The sequence below is a fragment of the Gobio gobio genome, assembly GCF_949357685.1.
Source record: "Gobio gobio genome assembly, chromosome: 13".
Classification (NCBI taxonomy): domain Eukaryota; kingdom Metazoa; phylum Chordata; class Actinopteri; order Cypriniformes; family Gobionidae; genus Gobio; species Gobio gobio.
Genome location: NC_137106.1, coordinates 39662888 through 39683299, shown reverse-complemented (window position 1 = coordinate 39683299; position 20412 = coordinate 39662888). Strand labels below are relative to the sequence as shown.

The window sequence follows — 20412 nt, the reverse complement described above, 5'->3', positions numbered from 1 at the left end:
TTAGCTGTGAGAAGACAGTGTCAGTCAATGTATTGGACAAAACAGCGACCATAAATGTAAAGAAACGAAGTTGCTTATTATATTTTCCTAACAAGCAACCACATTTTTTAAAATAAGCCCAAAAAACCGCAACCCGCGACTCGTGATTTTTTAACGCGACTTGCCAAAAAAAGAAGCCCAAAGTCGCGTGTTATACGCGGACATGGCAACTATGCTCATAGGGCAGCGAAGCAAGTGCATTCTGGGAGTTGTTGTCTTTCATCCACATGAGACAAAAAAATACATTTTCTGTCTTTTCTCAGTCTAGAATGCACCAAATTCAAAAATAATTTCACATTTCTACTACTTAAATGACCCAGTTTAAATACAAAGCTTAATGCTAAATCACTGAAGTAACCCTGAGGACAACAAACGTCTGGCTTGCAGCAGTAGATATACAGTAAGTCCACCAATTTTCTTTCTTTAACAGACAAAGAACAGTTGTCTGCATAGTTACTCAGTACACACAATAGAGGGCTTAGAGAAATTGGAGTAAAGTGTAAATATGTATAGTAAATTGAGTCACCCCACCCCTATGCGCCTCCTCACATTCCTACACACAATGAAAAAATGTTCCTTGGAGCTTATTTAAAACATAGCAGGGGTATTAGCAGTGAAGACATTTTAGTCTGGGACTAGCCTTAAGCCTTGTTTGTGAAACCGGGTATATGAGTTTTGATATTTGGGATATGGCCATTGGTCTATTTTGTTGGCCATTGGGATAGTTTTGTTACGCAGACCTGGCAACCCTGTCCGTAGCGCCGCCTGGAGGAAGAAGCGCTTAGTGAATCCATTTTTGGCTGCTGTCTCAGAACCTCAGCTCACCGTTTTCACACTGCTTCATTTGCATGCCAGCTTGGACAGCTCATGGAAACTTAATGGAGTTGGAGCATAGTCTGGTGTATCCATAAATGAAGTGAATGGCACTAAGGATTATAGTAAGTTTATTGCTTTAAAACAGCGATCTTGAAACCTGCACCAGAAAGCTTGTTTGGTCAGTAGTTGACTGCTGTCATTTAACTTGTTAAATTGAGTTTTAATCATGAATCAATGTAGAATTGATCAGGGTTCAATCTGAATCCAATGGAGAAAGCATTTTTAAGTTTCTGAATTTAATCTGAAAAATGTTAAGTGTTGTTTTTATATGTAGGCTATGTGTGTATATATTTTATACTAAAACTACAATATTACCTCAATATAACGTTGTTTTATTTGAGATACTATATATATATATATATATATATATATATATATATATATATATATATATATATATATATATATAAACACAAACTTATTTTTGATGCCATTTGACAGCACTAATATATATGTAATAGATAGATATGTGTGTGTGTTTGTGTACTGTGTATAATTATTATGTACATGTAAATACACACTCATTTATGTATTTATTTAAGAAAAGTTTCAAAAGTTCTTCTGCTTTTACAGCTCTGAAAGTGTTAAAATGGCAGCTGATATGTTATTGATAAGGGGAATCAACAGGATCAGAAAAGTTACACTTGGAGGTCAAAAACGAGTCCGTTTTACCACGCCGCACCTGAAAGAACAGGTAAGATTGACAATCTGCTGTCTGAGTGGTGTTTTTAGCTGCCATGATTTGAAGTCAGCATTTCCAAAGCTTCATCCAGATCCATCTAGACCAGATTTTTAACTTTGTTTGCCCTGCATGCTTGGTTTCAGGAATGTGGCAGTTGCAGCCGCCGAAATGCTGCAACTGCCGGTGTTGTTGAATGTGCCACGGGTCGTGACAGGTATTTGGGGAGATCTGGACACAGGCTGTTTGGAGGTCCAGCTCAACAGCACGTCTATGGACAGATCTGTTCATTCCACCAAGACCACAGATATTACTGTGAACTGAAAAGAGAAGGTGTCGACACAACCAAAGATGCCAAAACACCCGATTCCAGAAGACATAAGCAAATGGTACAGCACACCAGACTGTAAATTCTTATTGTTTACACACAGCCCTGACTGAAAGTGTTGAAGTTGAAATGTTATGGTCTGATTTACTTTGAATACTTTAACATCTAAGCAGCATTGCAATCAATTTTTATCTAAAAGAAGTAACTATAGAAAAACCTTCTCTGAGTATATTATCCACTGTTGTTTTCTCAGCTAAGTGAGAGTGCCAGAGAGAGAAAAGTGCCAGTCACGAGGCTGGGAAGGTTGGTGAATTTTGGAGGTGAAATAACACACACAAATTATAGTGTGGTTGCTTGTTTAATTAGCTCAAAAAAGGCTTTGGCAAAATATTTCATGATTCCCACAGGTTTAGCTGTTGGACTGGGCATTGGAGCCATTGCTGAAGTGGCAAAGAAGAGTCTTGCACCTGGAGATAAATCAGGTGGGAAAATATGGTTGGACATTATGGTTGGCTGTGTTTTACAAGTTGGGTTATTTTATTCCTCTCTCCTCTTTGGCAGGACAGAAAAAAGCAATTCTGGACTCAAACCCGTTCATATCAGAAGCCAATGCTGAAAGGGTTGTTCGGACTCTCTGCAAAGTGAGAGGAGCCGCACTTAAACTAGGACAGATGCTCAGCATCCAGGGTGAGATTCTTCCAAACACATCAGTCTGTAGCGATAATGAACATTAGTGCAGTCATTTTTAAATTCAGTGCAAGCTTATAATACAGTAAAAACTGTAATGCTGTGAAATATTATTATCAATATTATTATGTAATTTATTCCTGGGATTCAAAGTCAGAAGATTATTTCTTATTATTGTCAATGTTGAAAACAGTTTTAGCTGGGGTTTTTTGGAAATCATGATACACTGCCATTCAAAAGTTTGGGGTAAGTAAGATTAAAAATAATAATAATATTAAAATATATATATATAATATTTTATATAATTTTATTTAGCAAAGGCACATTATATTGATCAAAAAAGACAGTAAAGAAAAAATGTATAAATATTACAAAAAAAGTTATATTTATAAGAAATGCTGTAAATGCTGCAAAGAATCCTGAAAAAAAAAACATTTAAAAGCCTTAATGTTTCCAAAATTTTGACTGGTAATGTATATATCTGGGGTAATACATTTATAGACATATTTCATAAATAAGATCATAATAAAGTGTTATATAGAATATTTACATTTAATGACTACTGATCTGGTCTGAAGTGATATGGTCATTTGTCTTTTGATCAGTAAATATCACCCTAGCCACACCCTGGCAACCACACAACAGTTTAGCATCATCACGACACCATTCATGTAAATTTAATTTAGCATTACTAATTTTATCACAAATATTTAAAAATAGCATGGAATGTGTGTTGTCAAACGCTTTTTTACCACTTGTTTTCTTGTTTAGAGAAATTTACTTGTTTTCGGCCGCTATACCCTTCGCATTGACCTGTTTGCTATACTGCCTAACATGGCAGGGTTTATTCCTGTTAAGAATTTGACACAAATGTCATTCTGAAATATCATTACACCCCTTCCCCTGGACACAGTGTAGGGCTGTTTATGTTGCTGACTGCATTCTGTATCTTTCCACTTGTTAAAAGGAAAGTAGATCCAGACAGAAAGCTGATAAGATCACATCAAGTCTCTTGTTTTTTAAAAGGGCTGTAATGTAGTATATGCCCTGACATTGAGGTGAAGGACTCAGCTAGCTGGAATATGTCACGGTCCAAAATAAGAAAACCAGCTGGCCACAATAACCATGCAAAGCTTTTTTTAGTGCTTCATGCCGTTCATGCTGCAAAAGTACATGTTCGGAGTTCGTCTAAAGCGTGTTTGCTTGATCTGCTACACATTGATCTTTGCTTCTGCTCATCTTTTCTTGTCCATAGACGATGCTTTCATCAACCCTCAGCTTGCAAAGATCTTTGACCGTGTCCGACAGAGCGCCGACTTCATGCCCACCAAGCAAATGATGGTATAGCCTCAAATGTGAGAGTTGAAAGCACAAGCAAACAGCTTTTACATCTTAAAGTCAGTGTTGGCGGTAACGCATTACAAGTAACACAAATTTTACATTTACAACAAAATATCTGAGTTAATGCGGTTGTTGTAGTTCTAGACTAAAAGTAAGCGTTGGTTCACTCATTTCAGGATTCAGAATTCCTCAAAATGAATAAAAACAGTCAACTGCGAACTATTAGGCAAACCTGCATGAATTAAATATGTTGAACAGCACAAATATACTTTCTGTATTTAATCTGGCCAAGACAAAGTGGATGCGCAATCCCCAGGCCGCCAACAACAACATCCACATTGGACAGAAGGAGATAGGGCAGGTCGACAGCTACATCTACCTCGGCCAGGAGCTGACTGCTGGGCACAAGAACAACCGCGAGCTGGCACGCCGACGGAGGGCTGCCTGGGTCAGCTATGTGTCCATAGCAGAGGTGGTCACCAACATGACTGACACCACACTGCGCGCCCACCTGTTCAACAGCACCGTCCTGCCGGCCATGCTCTAGTCTACGGTGACCCTGGCAGACAGGCAAAAGCTGGCAGTGACCAAACGCGCCCTTAAGCAGCGGATGGTCAAAGTCAAGAGGACGGACCACATCAGCCACGAGCTACTGAGGAAGACGAGCAAGGTCAAGGACGCCGTCAACCAGGCCGAACAGACCAAGAAGTGCTGGGCCGGACACGTGGCCAGGATGTCGGACGGGCGATAGAAACGGGGCGTGACCGAATGGCTGCCTCTCGACATCAAAAGGCCGCTCGGCCACTCCTCAACCCGATGGTGGGACTCGCTTAGACAAGACATCGGCAGAAATTGGATGGGCCTGGCCATGGACCGAAAAGCCTGGCAAAGTTGTTGTGGCCTGCGTCGAAAGACCAAAATTTAGTGCTGAAGAAAGAGTGTTTAACTTTCTTCTCCTGCATCATTTCACTTATGTGAATGGTGTGAAAGGGCCTGTACCTTTGCCAAAAGTAGAACTTTTTTTGTTTGTTATTAAAAACAAACCACCAAGTTCAGCCCCAGTGAGAAAAAGTAACGCAAAATTAACGTAACGCATTACTTCCCATATGAAGTAACTAAGTTATGCAATTCGTTACTTTTTTAGGGGGTAACGCAATATTGTAATGCATTACTTTTAAAAGTAACTTTCCCCAACACTGCTTAAAGTTAAAAAAAATGTTTGCAAGTCATTTTATGTCTGTAATGTGAACTGTTTTGCTGTTGAGCTGAATTAGAAAGATATTAAAGGGATAGTTCACTTAAAAACGAAATTTTTATGTTTATCTGCTTACCCCCAGGGCATCCAAGATGTAGGTGTCTTTGTTTCTTCAGTAGAACACAAATGAAGATTTTTAACTCCAAGATGTAGGTGTCTTTGTTTCTTCAGTAGAACACAAATTAAGATTTTTAACTCCAACCGTTGCAGTGTGATAGTCGTATAATGCATGTCAACGGGGATATATTAGAGTATGAGACCAATGAGAGTAAAAACACATAGACAAACGAATCCTTATTAAACCATGCGGCTCGTGGCGACACATTGATGCCTTAAGACACGAAACGATCGGTTTCTTCAAGAAACCGAACAGTATTTATGTAATTTTTTTACCTCTTATCAGACGAATGTCATCTAGTTTTCCCAGCGCCATATCTTCCGGGGAATAAGGTCAAAATACTAGCGCGATCAAAGATATATATACATAGATGCCTCATTCGACCGATCCGCGCAGGCACTAATGAGGAATCTATGGTATATATCTATGATTGCGCCGGTATTTTGACCTTATTCACCAGAAGTGATGGCACGGGGACGGCTGATGCAGAGCCATAGAAAAAATGTAAATGCATTTTTAAATATGGATATTTTTCTTACACAAACGCATCGATTCGCTTCAGAAGGCCTTTATTAACACCCCGGAGCACGTTATTTGACGGACAGATGCATTTTTTTATGGACTTCAAAAACAGAGCAACTATTACTGTGTGTGTGTGTGTGTGTGTGTGTGTGTGTGTGTGTGTGTGTGTGTGTGTGTGTGTGTGTGTGTGTGTGTGTGTGTGTGTGTGTGTGTGTGTGTGTGTGTGTGTGTGTGTGTGTGTGTGTGTGTGTGTGTGTGTGATGGGTAGGTTTAGGGGTAGGAGCAGTGTAGGGGGATAGAATGAAACGGCGTTGATAAACACGCTAAAAACCGATTATGCGTCTTGATTGCACGCCAAAATGGCATAGCGAATTGGCGTGTCATACATGCGCTATTTCATGAGATCAGTTTGATAACTCAGATTTTATTCGTCTGAAAGAAGAATGTCATTTCCACCTAGGATGACTTGAGGGTGAGTAAATCATGGGCTAATTTTCATTTTTGGGTGAACTATCCCTTCAAGACAGATAATAATTTTTGACTTAATTAATATAATTATTTCTAAGGCTGCATTAATCCAGATACATTTGAAAACGGCGTTTCAAAAAGCTTGCCGTCCACACTATATTTGAAGTGTTTTCCAAAAGTTTCTCGTCCATATTGAAACAGAAAAACGCTAAAATAATTTTACTGAGCATGCATAACATGTAATAAAAGCTCATTGAGATGATACAGAGAGACCAGACACAATAAAATTCTCACATTGTTCTTCTGGCACAATCATTTTAGTAGAAAAAATATCTCACTAGATCGCATTCAGTGGCTATTCCATGTATGGTCTAAATTAAAACACAATTACCTTCATGTTTGACAGCAGGACAGCAATTTTTAGTAAATGCCTTCATACAATATGCATCACATGACTAAACATGCATAATCTTTATCAAAGATACATCATCTCAGTTTTAGCAGTCCACACTACAACGTTAAATAAATATTCAAATTTGGTCCCCCAAGTGGATAAATTTGAGTATTTATTTAACGTTGATGGTTTTGAGGCACAAAAATGCAAAAACATAGAGGATAAAATGCATTTCAAATGTGTCTGAAGTAGTGTAAACGTAGCCTGAGATAACACTTCGCAGGTTGAACAGCAACAGCATATACGTTTAAAAACAAAATAAGATTTAGTTTTATGGTGTGTTTATCATCTGGACAGAAAACGGTGGTCAGTGATCTGGGTCCAAACTGGCAGGATAAACTGGAGTACTTTGAGGAGCGTCCGTTTGCGGCGGCCTCCATCGGTCAGGTTCACCTGGCCAGAATGAAGGACGGCAGAGAGGTGGCCATGAAAATCCAGGTTCGAGAGCAGGTTTTGTTTCATAGTGTTTCACATGTATGCTTTGTGCTGCTAGATATATTCTAGACATTAATTAATTGAACATTATTATGTTTTACCAGTATCCAGGAGTGGCCAAAAGTATAAACAGCGACGTGAACAACCTAATGACAGTCCTCAGTCTCAGCAATGCTTTACCTGAAGGTATGAACTGTGTTTTGTGAGAATGCTTTTATTTCAGTCCTACTGTAACCGTATCTTTCGTTCTGTTCGTGTGTAGGTTTGTTTCCGGAGCATCTCATAGAGGTCATGAGCAGGGAATTAGCTTTGGAGTGTGATTATGTACGGGAAGCCAAATGTGCCAAGAAATTCCAGTGAGTATTTGAATATCTAGATCCAAAGTGTGGGCCCATAATCTCAGCGTAGTTCATTTAATATTGAAATTAGACTTTATACTCAAATGTTAGACTGCAGACCAGTTTTATTTTAGTATTATTTATTTTAGTTTTCATTTTAATTTTGTCATTTTTATTAAATTATATTTAGCTTTAATTTTTATTTATTTTATTTCAACTTAAAGGCACAATATGTAATTTTCGCCATTAGAGGTCCTTCAAAACAAAGGCGTAGCTTGATGGCGCCTTGATTTCATGGAATCATGGGAGTTGTTGTCTTCTCCTCTACAGCCAGTGGAAAAGAATCCGACGGGACTCGGGCAGAAATCATATTCATGAATGAGCTTTATTAACGTTACTGTAGTATGTAGCACGGTGGGGCTGAAAGCCGCTGGAGTGACCACTAATGAGAGAGACAAGCGTGACACATATCTCGAGAGCAGTGGAGCTTTTATTATGCTGCAGACGAGCATAATAAAAGCATTCTTCGGCTTTTGTGTGTGGGGTAACGCAGCAATGTTTTATCATATTAGATAAATTTGAGTGTGTTGAAAGTTATGTTATAATGCTACTCTGTGCGTTCGCTCGGCGGCTACTATGAGACACTCGTTGCACACTGCAGTAAGCTAGATCGATATTAGACATATGGTAAAACATGGTATTTGCGGTAAATCAAGAAAATCAAGCGTATAGCATCAGTTCTGCCAGGTCACGTCAGTCAAGCTCGCATCAGCTGACTGTCAGCTGATCACGTCTACCTATAGGAATACGACGTCTATCACAGCATAGATATATAAGCTCCTTCAGTACTATCAGCAGCTATCACGATTCTCCAGAGCGCATTTACCCTCCTCCATCCCCAGCTCCTCCTCTTGTCCAGTCAGGATTTGGTATTCTAATTCCTCTTGAATCAGACTAAATTCCTGAATTATTTGGTACATTTGATATTGTAAGGCCGCCAATGATAACGAGATAACGAACCACTGTGAAGATCGCTGCACGTTCTGTGTCTCCAGCTGGGTAGAATGGATTTAAAACTAATATATCTTTAATCTGACTCCATTTATCTTATATATCGAATTTAGGATAGAATGCCAATTGGTTGTTTGGTCATTTATATTGATAGTTAGTCACACATTTAATCATTCTGTTTTAACCTTTTGTTGCAATTATATCGTTCCGTACTGGAGATAGTTAATAATTACAGAGTAATTCAGAAAGGATCAAAATGTAACAATTTTACTAACAGTCAGGTAAATGTGTAATGCCAATTACTTAATCAATTCAAAGATAATTCATACATAACATCAAATATTCAGAGATAGCCTAAAGAGTGAAAGATTTCCTGACTTTTTGAATATTACGTAATACAGAGCGTTTTCTGTATTACGGGCCAACCTTGTTAATAGTATTGCGCCCCAAACTCATTGTTACATCGCTTTAAGTAGTTCAGACCTGACCGAAACCTCTTTCAAATGGAAACATGATAACAAAGGGAATTTAAATTGAATCAACTCTCATTTGCCTGGATTGAAAGGAGAGAACAAATGGCTCCAAAAGCTGTCATGTGTAAAATATCTCTAAGCTCTAAAAACCCTTTTTAACTTCTTGTATACTTCTGTGGTTATACGATTTTTGTACCAGTCGCACTGAGACATTTCAAACGATATAAAAAACATATAATACTGTATAGTGAGAATTGACATTAAATCCAATAGATTTTGGGTATAATTTCAGTGATCTCCCAGGAGAGAGGATCAGGAGTTTGGGGGAGGAACAGAACAGAACCATACCGTCAATCCAAACTATATGCTAATAGTCAATCAATCATCTTTGATGATAGAGATCCTGACAGAAACCAGATTGAAACAATTAGACTAACTGTGTTCTGCTATATAACAATGATTAGTTTTCTGTTGATGAGTGTATCCAAACAGTTGCTCACCTGTCTAATAAAACACATATCTTAAAGCGTCATTGGTGTTTCCATGGTTTCTACAAAATAAAACCGGTTATCAAATGTAACGGGGCTATGATGTTATTGATAGGCGATGCACTGACACGGAATGTTACATATTATGCCTTTCATAATTTATTTCAGTTAGTTACCAAAGCAACATTTCTAATATTTGTAAGTTTTTTATTATTATTATTATTATTTAATATTTTTATAAGAACAACACTGAATCACAGATTGGAATTATGAACTGCATTTCGTTATAGAGCTAGACATCACAAATCAAATTGACTTCATCATTGCACCTTTTGCAATATAAATAATACCAATGTGTAAGATTAGTGTAAAAATATACAAATGCATCATGTTAGATGTATGTTTAGTGTTTCTGGAACTTTCTGCAATATATTGTTTATGCAGAGTACAATATTTCTTCTGTGGCACAGGTGTAACATTCTGTCGGTGTTAATATCATTACAGGGAGTTACTGAAGGGCCATCCTTATTTCTACGTGCCAAATGTTGTGGATGAACTGAGCAGCCAGCACGTCCTCACCACGGAGCTGGTGTCTGGTTTCCCTTTGGATAAGGCAGATGACTTGCCACAGGAACTCAAGAACGAGGTAAAGCCGGCCACACATGCCTCCAGACTGATGTAGTCTTCATTAAAAAGCTCTTTTTGTAGTCCTGAAGTCATAATGTTAATATCTGCTCTTTATCAGATCTGTGAGCAGATTCTGATTCTGTGTTTACGTGAACTCTTTGAGTTTCGATACATGCAGACGGATCCCAACTGGTCCAATTTCTTCTTTGACCCACAAACACACAAGGTATGTCTCTGGTTTTTATTGTATATTTAGATAAGTTCAATCTTTGTTGTTTTGATTGCAATAAATATTGTCTGGGATTCATATGCAGGTTGCTCTGTTAGACTTTGGAGCCACTAGAGGTTTTGATGCGAGCTTCACTGATGTCTATATTGAGGTATCACTGTAAACTTTACATTCTGTATTTTTTTTTTTTAAATCGTCTCATATTTAAATTCGTGACATTTCTTGAAATTGAATTTTTTCTTGATCAGATTATAAAGGCTGCTGCGGACAGGAACAGAGAGGGAGTTTTAAGGCGGTCGATCGATATGAAATTTCTGACCGGATTTGAGTCAAAGGTACAGAAATTCACTCCAAAGAGCATACAGACCTAAAAATCACCTGCAGTCTTTGGACACATCATATCCTGTTAAGCCACTGCCAAAAACATGTTCAGCTTGTTTGAGAAGCTCCGTTTACATAGTAAACATTGAACATTCATAAGTGTGAATGGAATTGACCCCACATGTTGACTGCTGTGATAGAAAGAATTTACTGAATTATAAGTCACAGAATCTTTACATAATTACCCAACAAAGGAGTAAGAATTATTAATTAAAATAAATAAATAAATAAATAAATAATTATTTGAATTACTTAACTTATTGACTCATTGACAGAATTTTCCAGCTTTCTGTGTTTTCACTGTAATATGGTAGGGGGCGCTATAACACATCTTCTGAAAGAGTACTGAATCTCCTGATCAAAACGCGCGCGAAGAAGACGCAATAACAAGCGATAGCATATAATCATATGCATATGTAAAATAACGCATATAAATCAAAACCGCCTAATGTTACTGAATGAAATTTCGACCCAGGACGAGCTACACTAGGACTGTGAAGCTTTGGAGGTGTTGATGGACTTGATCTACTCCATCTGTGTTTTGAGCATCATTCTGAATCCAATCTGGATGTAGATTTTCTCAGCTTTTTGCTCAAAATGGGGCTTTTTTTATTAAACTTACCCACCAGTGTTGGGTGTAATGAATTGCTAAATAACGAATTAATTTCATTTCTTTTCCCTTGAAAAAGTCAATTAAGGGATTACTCTCAATTGTTCTGTAATTAATTACAGTTGCATCTGATGTAATTGCATTAAATACTGTATAGACTAAAATGATTCTATAACATCAATATTTAAAGTGTTTTTTAATCTAACCTCCCTTTAAATACTTTGGTCAGCTCAAGAATAATTTTCGCAGTTTTATACTATATATTTGAAAGAATTAAAAGATCAGTTTCATGTCTATCCTTGTATTATTCAACTGGTCGAGGAGGTTATGGATTTAGAAGGTAATAAGTAATGCAATACTTTTTACATAGAGTAATTAGTACAGTAATCTAATTAGACTGTTGAATATGTAATTAGTAACTAGTAATTAATTTCTTTTTTAGAGTAACTTACCCAACACTGTTACCCACATTCAAGTGTTGATACAAAATAATGCATTAAGCTAGAATAAAAGCAGTTTAAAATCTGTTTAAACTCAGAGGTTATGTTCTTTCTTTTGATATATTGCATGTTCAGATATTAATAGAACCAAAATATTCTGGGGTCCATGATAATTTTGTGAAAATGATTAAAAAATGCTGGCGGTGGCTGGCAACTAAAAAAAAAAAAAACCGCTGGCAGGAAAAGAGTAAATATAAATACCAAGTTCAGTCATGAAACTCTTCCATGCAGCTGATTGGCTGTCTCGTCGTTGTGCAGCCAATCAATCGCTGCTTCCTATCTACACTATCTACCAGGGATGGAAATTAAATTTTTTGTCCACCGGCCACTGTGGCTGGTGGATTTCAAAATCTACCAGCCACTCAATGTTTTTACCAGCCATTTCTTGTTTTTAACCGACAATGTGTAACTGCATGTGAAAATTAATACTACAAGCTCTACAATACTTCAGCAGTTTATTTAATCTCAAGTCTCAATGAAATACTGGCATTTTCTCTTTCTCTCTTATACACACACAAACCATGAACTGATATTAATTCCATTAAATGAGTAGGGCAGATTAATGGATGTGGCATTTGGATGATTCGTGGTCTTTTATGGCTTCCAGTTTTAGGTTTTTAGTCCCAACAATGAAACTATTAGTTTTGGCATCTTCTGAAGCGTGTTGACAACATACTAGGGTTGCCACCTTCAGTGTGGCAAAATAAGGGACACCCATTCACGACAATGTAACATTTTTATATTATTTTACATTTGATTATTTAATTTATTTCTAAAGCCTATTTGGTGCACTTTAAAGGGATAGTTCACCCAAAACTAAAACATTCTGTCATCATTTACTCTCCCTCATGATGTTCCAAACCTGTATGAGTTTCTTTGTTCTGCTGAACACAAAAGAAGATATTTTGCTGAAAGTTTGTACCCAGGCTGCTTTGGGGGCACTAATGACTTCCATAGTAGGAATGAATCTTCCAATGTGTTCAACATAACAAAGAAATGTGTACATGTTTGGAACAACTTGAGGGTGAGTAAATGATGACAGAATTTTCATTTTTGGGTGAACTGTCCCTTTAAGCAGTCATTCTGAACCACTAATCACTTTTTTGACAATTCTGAAATTCAAAATTGTTAAATTTTGTATTAATTTACTTAAATTTTGACTGTTATTATGTAATTATTTGTCCAATTTTTATCTAAATATTATTTTAATAAAGGGCAAACTTTATATGGCAGGATTATTTATTATGTATGATTAAAATTATACATTAATAATAACATTAATTAGGCTATAATCTATTAATTAACCTGTCTAAAAATATATAATAATTCTGTCTGCCAAGCTCTGATAATGTATGGAATATTATATAAATATATTATCCATTTAAAAAAACAATAGACCTATACCTTGTAACAAGTACAATTCGGTGCTGCTCCTTTAAGGGGGAAGGCACTTATTTTACTCACTCGCTGAGTGGGCAGTCCTTAGATGGAGCACGAGCTGTGAGCTGCATGTATGCTTTATATATTTCTGTTGCTCTTTATCGTTTATTTTTCCATTCAATAACGCTGTTGTCAGTGAAGTGTTGCAAACTAACGTTACCCCATTAGTGCATGGGAATGGCGCTGATAATAAACCCCATGTGAAACGTCAGATAGCCTGCCTACGTGAGTTTTGCTTGCACTTGGCTGAACCCATTCGGTCCAGCTATCCGGTCTCTCTCTGTGTCAGTGCTGCTGCTTTAAGTCAGTCAGTCTGAGCAACTGAAATGCTTCTCATAAAGTGTGCAGTTCGCCTGAGGTTCATCACGAGTTACTGGACAGACCCATTGATACCTTTTTTTCTATTCAGCTCTATATCTGGAGATCCTCTTGCGTTCAAACGGTGGATGCGACGCGAGCTCGATATGTCTTTAAAAAACCGCGCACGTTTCCAGCGCATGTTCGCGAGACTCCGCCGCAATGGCAATAAAGCCGCTTAACGCAACCACGCGCAAATTAACTTCTCTACTGCATATTGTGAATTTGATTTGTAACGGCACATTTCTTTTTGAAGGTGTGACTCCTCTAAAAGTGTCCGCCGTCCAGCTGAAACAGTCGGCTATGCTATTTTTATTTACCCGCCACGGTGACCGGTAGGTGAAGCGAATCTACCCGCCACAACACAAAATCACCCGCATTTGGCTGGTGGCGGGTGCTAATTTCCATCCCTGCTATCTACACCTTTATTTTTCTGGTCCGACTAGATGGAGCTCAGTTCCGTCCTCCTCCCCAGCACCACCTGTCTAGATCTTTAATGGGGTTCTTCTTTGTCTTTCAGCAACAAAACCAAACCTATTTTTATTTACATTTATATACATTTACTTCTATAAAATCACATTTGCATCATAGTTTTGCATCCTTTTTCCTACTAGACCTCAATTCAATTCAGTTCTGAATGACGCCCAACCTTGAGTGTAATTTCACTTTACTCTTTTCAACATTTCAGGCCATGGTGGACGCCCACGTGGATGCGGTGATGATCCTCGGGGAAGCATTCGCATCATACGAGCCATTTGATTTTGGTTCCCAGAGCACAACAGAGCGGATCCACAGTCTGATTCCTGTGATGCTGAAGGAGCGTCTGACTCCTCCGCCGGAGGAAACATACTCACTGCACCGCAAGATGGGCGGCTCCTTCCTCATCTGCTCCCGCTTGAAGGCCAAGATAAGCTGCAAGAACATGTTCCAGGAGGCCTACACTAAATACTGGACAGATCGGCAAAAGGAAACGGCAAAATGAACCATTAGGCATATCAATGTGTGTGTACCACGCAGAAATGGATTTGAAAATAATTAAATGCCTTATGCTAGAATGGTGAATATGCACTTTATTTGGCCTCGAGCTTAAAGGATTAGTTCACCCCAAAATTAAAATTTCCTGATCATTTACTCACCCCAATGCCATCCAAGATGTTCATGTCTTTCTTTCTTCAGTCGAAAAGAAATTAAGTTTTCTGAAGAAAACATTCCAGGATTTTACATAATATAATGCTTTTCAATTGCAACCGAAATGCTGAAGGTCCAAATCAGTGCAGTTTCAAAGCGCTTCGATGGGCTTATCTAGCAAAATGATCGGTCGTTTTCTAAAAAATAATTAAAATGAATATACATGATTTTAACCTAAATTGTTCATCTTGCGCAGCTCTGCGAGGTGCGAAAGTTGACGTAATCACGTCATCAGAACGCTCATGCTAGACGTAGACAGAAGTACCGCCCCGTGTTTACAAAGCGCTCGTGTGAAGACTAATACAAACGCCCTTTAGCAAAAAAAGGTAAAACAACGATGTCGGACGATTTTGAGGTTGAAAATTTAGTGTTTTTGGTAAAGGGCGTTTGTATTAGTCTTCACATGAGTGCTTAGTAAACACGGGCCCGCCTAGAGAATTTGGAGAAAATGGATTCAGTTTATTTTAGTCGCAATGTCAGCACAGGCTTTACAAACAGACTTTTACGATATGGATTCAACAGCACCGCCACAAACAGTGAATAACAGTGTTCATTAATGCCTGATCTGTGATCAGTGATTTCTAATGTCTAGCTAATCATTCAAGTTCACACAGACTTTCTTTCTAAATCGTTTAATACTGTTTATGCATCAGTGAATCAAGCCAGTGACTAAACTATAAACTTCACTTCGTTTCTTTTAGTAGCATGAAACAAAACTGTTATTTAAATGATTAAACTACAGAGAGCGATCAAAGAACACTCTTTATAATGTTCGACGCAGTCAATCATACGTCGCAAGTGTATCTGCACGCTTGTCCAAACTGACGTTATAACGAATGACGTTATGTTGCACAACGAAGCTCTTACTGTATTCATATCGATTATAGTGTTTGCTGTTAGTTGTGGTGAAAGCATTTTGTGAGAGAAATAGCGTTGCTGTCACGTCCACCAGTATGGAATTCCAAAGCTGCCAATATTAAAAATACATAAATATACAAATAAATGTAAAAAAGCAAAAATACATAATTATTTATAAATTTATTTCCTTATTTATGTATATATTAATTTTTTTCCATATTAATTAATTTATTTATTTTATTTATTTATATATTTTTATTTATTTCCACATTTATTCATTTCTGCATTTATTTATTTCTACATCTATTTATTCCTACATTTATTTGTGCGTAGGGTAATGAGAAGGGTGTGGTTTTCCTCAGACATAGCAATCGAGCTCAGAGTAGGCGAGGGCGAAGCGTTGAGGCTACAATGATACCTTGTGGTCGAAATACAATAAGTATAGCCTACTGACGTGTGATTAATAATAAGACCACACCAAGAAAACCCCATTATAAATCAATGATGCTGTGACTGTCCACACGTGAAGTGAAGTGACGCAACACAACAAAATGTTCTACTGTAACCGACGCCTTGTTCTATTTTGGATCTTTGAAATATGCATTTTAAGCGTTTGTCACATGTTGTGCATGTACAAATAGGAAATATGAATGTGAAGTGAATTTGTGGTCTCGTTTCAAATGCATTACGTCGACGTCACTGTAGCCATGCAAGGCTATATGTGTGCGGCTTCCTTTCCGTGTTCTGACTGGTAATGGAAAATATCAAGCGCTTCCATTTCAGAGTCTCTGTCTGTCTGTTGAAGATGTTGCTGTTCATGTTTGTTAGCCCAGGACATTTTGGCCATATACCTATCCAAGTCACAGACAGTATCAACGTCAGTAGGCTATACTCATTGTATTTCGACCACAATGTGTCACTGTGGCCTCAACGCTTCGCCCTCGCTTACTCTGAGCTTGATTGCTTTGTCTGAGGTAAACCACGCCCTCCTCATTACCTTACGGACAAATAAATGTATAAATGTAGAAATGAATAAATTTATAAATAAAATAAATAAAAATGGAAAAAAATTTATATATACATAAATAAGGAAATAAATGTATAAATAATAAATAAAAAAAAATGTGCTTTTTTACATTTATTTGTATATTTATTTATTTATTTTTAATATTGGCAGCTTTGGAATTCCATACACCAGAGGGCACTCCACCTCAGACTATTGCCATATCACCGTTTTAATTCTCAGCCTTTGTGTCTCGGAGCAGTCCGTTACAGTTGCAATGACGAGATCACTGCATTCACACGATAAACAGACTGTCAGTCTACTCGATGCTCATCTCTGCAGCCTTTCATGTGATGGGAAAAGATCTAAAAATAATGCTATAATCGACACTTTCACGATTTGTTCATCTCGACAGCTGTAATGGTAAAAAAAACTTAACTGGCCAAAACGCTCTCACACTGCACCAGACTAGCAGGTCATCCTTATTACATCCTTATAACCACCCAGTACAATCTGGACACGACATAGCATAAACACCGGTAACACTTTAGCTTAAGGGTCCAGAATGATGCATTAGTTAACTAGTAACAAATCATTTTAAACCAACCTTTATAAGACAGTAATTGCGTTCACATCCAGTGTTCTTTAACATGTTTATTAAGCGCACACACAGTTGTTTTGTTTTCTATTTGGTTTCACACACCCTCACAAATACACACACTCTCTCTCTCTCTCACATACACACACACTGTGTGTATATGCTTGGATCTTTAATGGCATCGATGCATCTGTTTTTTCTCTCTCTCTCTCTCTGGGATTCTCCTGTTTCTCTCTCTGCCTCTCATGATGATGTGCACTATTTTTCGTAGGTGCTCTGCAGGACTTAATTTTGGTTTCCTGCTTGTGTTTTCTGTAGCTGTTGTTTTACTTTTGTGCACAAGATCCTGATTGAGGACTGCCAGCTGCTTCAGGAACTCTTTTGGGCTTGATGTATCGCACCTTTATGAGATGATCAATGGCATCCTCCACAGTCATGTTATGGTGGATCATGAGGTATGCCAGAAAAAGTGTAGGGGCGTAGCTGATACCCTCCGTGCAGTGAAGGAACACCTTAACTGTGGAAATAAAAACAGAAAGACAAGTAAAAAAAAAAAGAAGTCCCAAACAGTTTGTCACTTGATAAAAGTTTTCTTGGCCTTGCGGATGAATTTGGCAGCTTTGTATCTGTATTTTTTTGTATCTGCTGATATCTGATGCAGGCAAGCCACAATACTTGATTTTCATGCCTCTGTAATAACACACCCCTGTATTAACAACTTCTCTCCGGTTTTCTCCCATGGCGGTCCCAACAACACCCTCAGTTTGTTCTTCGCCGCAGCCGCATTCAGAACGTGAGTAATACCCAGCTCCTTCAGTCTCATTTGGTCCCACGCTATCTCCCTGCACGAGAACACAAAAACCTAGATTAGTCTTTCACTAAAGAGGATTTAAAATGTAGAAATATATCCTGTTAATGCATGGTTTATATTAGTGTGTAAATGTGATGTAGACTTACTTGTTTCCAATGAAGATGTTGTTCCAGACCGTAGTGACAGGTCTATTGCATGTAAAATGGATAATCTCTTCCAAACCACTGTGTAGCCTATCCAGCTCATCTTTTATTAATTTAGCTACTTGATCATTAATTTACTTGTTTCACTTTCACACTTTATTTATTTATTTACTATTAAATACAATATTAATATTAGATAAAACACCGGATATATTCACTTTGCTTTTCCATTCATTCCTCCTGTGTGTCTGCAGGTGCTTTAAAGGGACAAGTCTATACTCAAATTCATTAAATAGTCTTGAATTTAAATTCAGCGTGTTTTAACTGGAATGTAAAGATTTTGATCAAATTTCAAGTTTCACTTCATTTTGTAGTACATTTGAAATGTATAACTAGTGACATTTCCAAATATTTACTAACTTCTTGTTGTTTTAGGTACATTACAAGTGAATGCTGATAAAAATGAGGCCTCAAGAGTTTATCTTTACTGGGACAGTGCAAAAATGGCTCCGTTACGCCCCTGAAAGGCTTGGGGGCATTGCTCACGGTGGAAACCCCTGAGTTTAGAGTATTCCATTCTTTCTTCTATCTTTCAGTAGTACTGTCCCATTTCTGTCTTTATTGGCAAGTTTCCATTTGTATTTTATTTATAAGTCAATGTGAGATTTCCTGTTGAAACTGTGGGGGCATAAATAAATACATTTGCATGTAAACTGAAGGATGTTGTTTACTTCGAGTGACTTTTTGATACAAAAAAAATCATGTCAACTTGCAGCCATACATGGTCTCTGATTGAAAGGAATTAATTAAAGAGACAATTAACTGGCATAGAATCCTGCTGTACATAAAGCAAGATTGATTTTATAGGGTTTCTATGTTGATTTTATGGCCATCTTGATCTATTTTTCATTGTTGAAATAACATTTCAGGGTGCAAACCTGATGAAAAATCAATGTTAAATTTCAACATTGTTTCAATGATAATTTGATTGATGCATTAACATTGATTCAATGTTGGTCTGCTATCTGGGTCCCCTCGAAGAAATCAGGACAGAAGTGGTTGAAAGTGGACAAGAGTCGGATTAAAACCCCAGATGTAATGTTTCCCTTGTCTACTTGTGATCCGATCGACTAAAACGCTTCTTAATACCAGGTGTAAACACAGCCCAAGTGATGTCCATATGGCAGAAATGTACATGTGAATGGAACAGATATGATGCAATTGACAGGCGACTCCCTCGCACGTCCCGGTTCCTTGGTTAAAATAGCAATTTTCTCACGATTTACAAGTAGTTGGAAACATTTGGGATATTGTAAGTACTCAACTGAACACTATATATAACACTGGCCTAGTGTTTTTTGGATATTTGGATACATTTTTTTTACATAGTGCATCTTTAAGGAAAAAGTATTCTTTCTATCGCTGCCAGGTAAGTCTTGTGTTGTATTGATTTATGACTCTGCTGTGTGCCTGTGATGATATAACGCTTTTTAATGATTGAAGGTAAAACAATATATATAATTAATGGATTAAATATGTATTAAATTACAATGAAGTTTTTAGTGTACTCTTAAATGTGGTTTAATGCGCCCTGCAATGAACTTAGCAGCTAATAGAGATTCGCACTCAGTAAAGCCCATTCCACAAACAATGCAGTCCTACTGTACCTTTACTAGTGACACCAAATATAGAACAGTTATTCACAAGACAAGCAGGGGCGAAATGATATTAGCGCCTGAAAATAGTCCCCAGCACGCTCTCTGTGCAAGCAGGTTGTCATTTGGTTATGTTGACGGAAGTTAGCCAAAGTTATTTTCATGCACTGCGTATTGCGCCGCTGCACCCATGGTACGACAGCAAAGTTCCTTGATTACTACACAGGAATGAGAGAATAGTTCCTAGCAAGCCTGTAGTGCTCCAGTCAGAAATTGAAGCTTCCGCGCCTTGATCGCCCCCCGGTGGCCGGTCCCAGTATAGCTCCTTAACCCCACCCCTCCATGTATTTGAATGGACGCGAGACACACTAAACAATTCAATTACACTTCAAATAATTGTTTCCTAAACATGGTTTCTGTCATTTTAGGCAGTTTTTATTACGATAATTTCATTTCAAGTGTTCGTTTTTTAAATAAGTTTAGTTTTAGTGAGTTGTTTG

General features: G+C 37.7%; 1 protein-coding gene across 2 annotated transcripts; it reads left to right on the top strand.

The window, feature by feature from the left end:
* The first annotated feature begins 849 nt into the window (after positions 1 to 849).
* Positions 850 to 18970, top strand: coq8ab (coenzyme Q8A-b). Of its 2 annotated transcripts, XR_013817821.1 has the most exons (18): positions 850 to 977; positions 1489 to 1609; positions 1741 to 1983; positions 2176 to 2242; positions 2330 to 2404; positions 2484 to 2609; positions 3865 to 3950; positions 7065 to 7205; positions 7307 to 7388; positions 7465 to 7558; positions 10017 to 10158; positions 10258 to 10365; positions 10454 to 10519; positions 10617 to 10703; positions 14345 to 14656; positions 17622 to 17758; positions 18067 to 18096; positions 18693 to 18970. XR_013817821.1 is itself a non-coding variant. In XM_079833914.1 (15 exons), the coding sequence occupies exons 2-15, from the start codon at positions 1505 to 1507 to the stop codon at positions 14636 to 14638; spliced, it is 1716 nt and encodes a 571-aa protein (XP_079690040.1). In that variant the 5' UTR covers positions 850 to 977; positions 1489 to 1504; the 3' UTR covers positions 14639 to 14801. The 2 variants fall into 2 exon arrangements, 1 of the variants encoding a protein (XP_079690040.1); XM_079833914.1 differs by lacking the exons at positions 17622 to 17758; positions 18067 to 18096; positions 18693 to 18970 and having other exon boundaries at positions 14345 to 14801.
* The last annotated feature ends 1442 nt before the right edge of the window (positions 18971 to 20412 follow it).

Bases quoted from the DNA above. Each gene is read 5' to 3' on its own strand.
- coq8ab (XM_079833914.1), top strand. From the start codon at position 1,505: ATGGCAGCTGATATGTTATTGATAAGGGGAATCAACAGGATCAGAAAA. The intron at 1,984-2,175 runs GTACAGCACACC...TTGTTTTCTCAG, and splicing joins CCAGAAGACATAAGCAAATG to CTAAGTGAGAGTGCCAGAGA. The intron at 10,159-10,257 runs GTAAAGCCGGCC...GCTCTTTATCAG, and splicing joins CACAGGAACTCAAGAACGAG to ATCTGTGAGCAGATTCTGAT.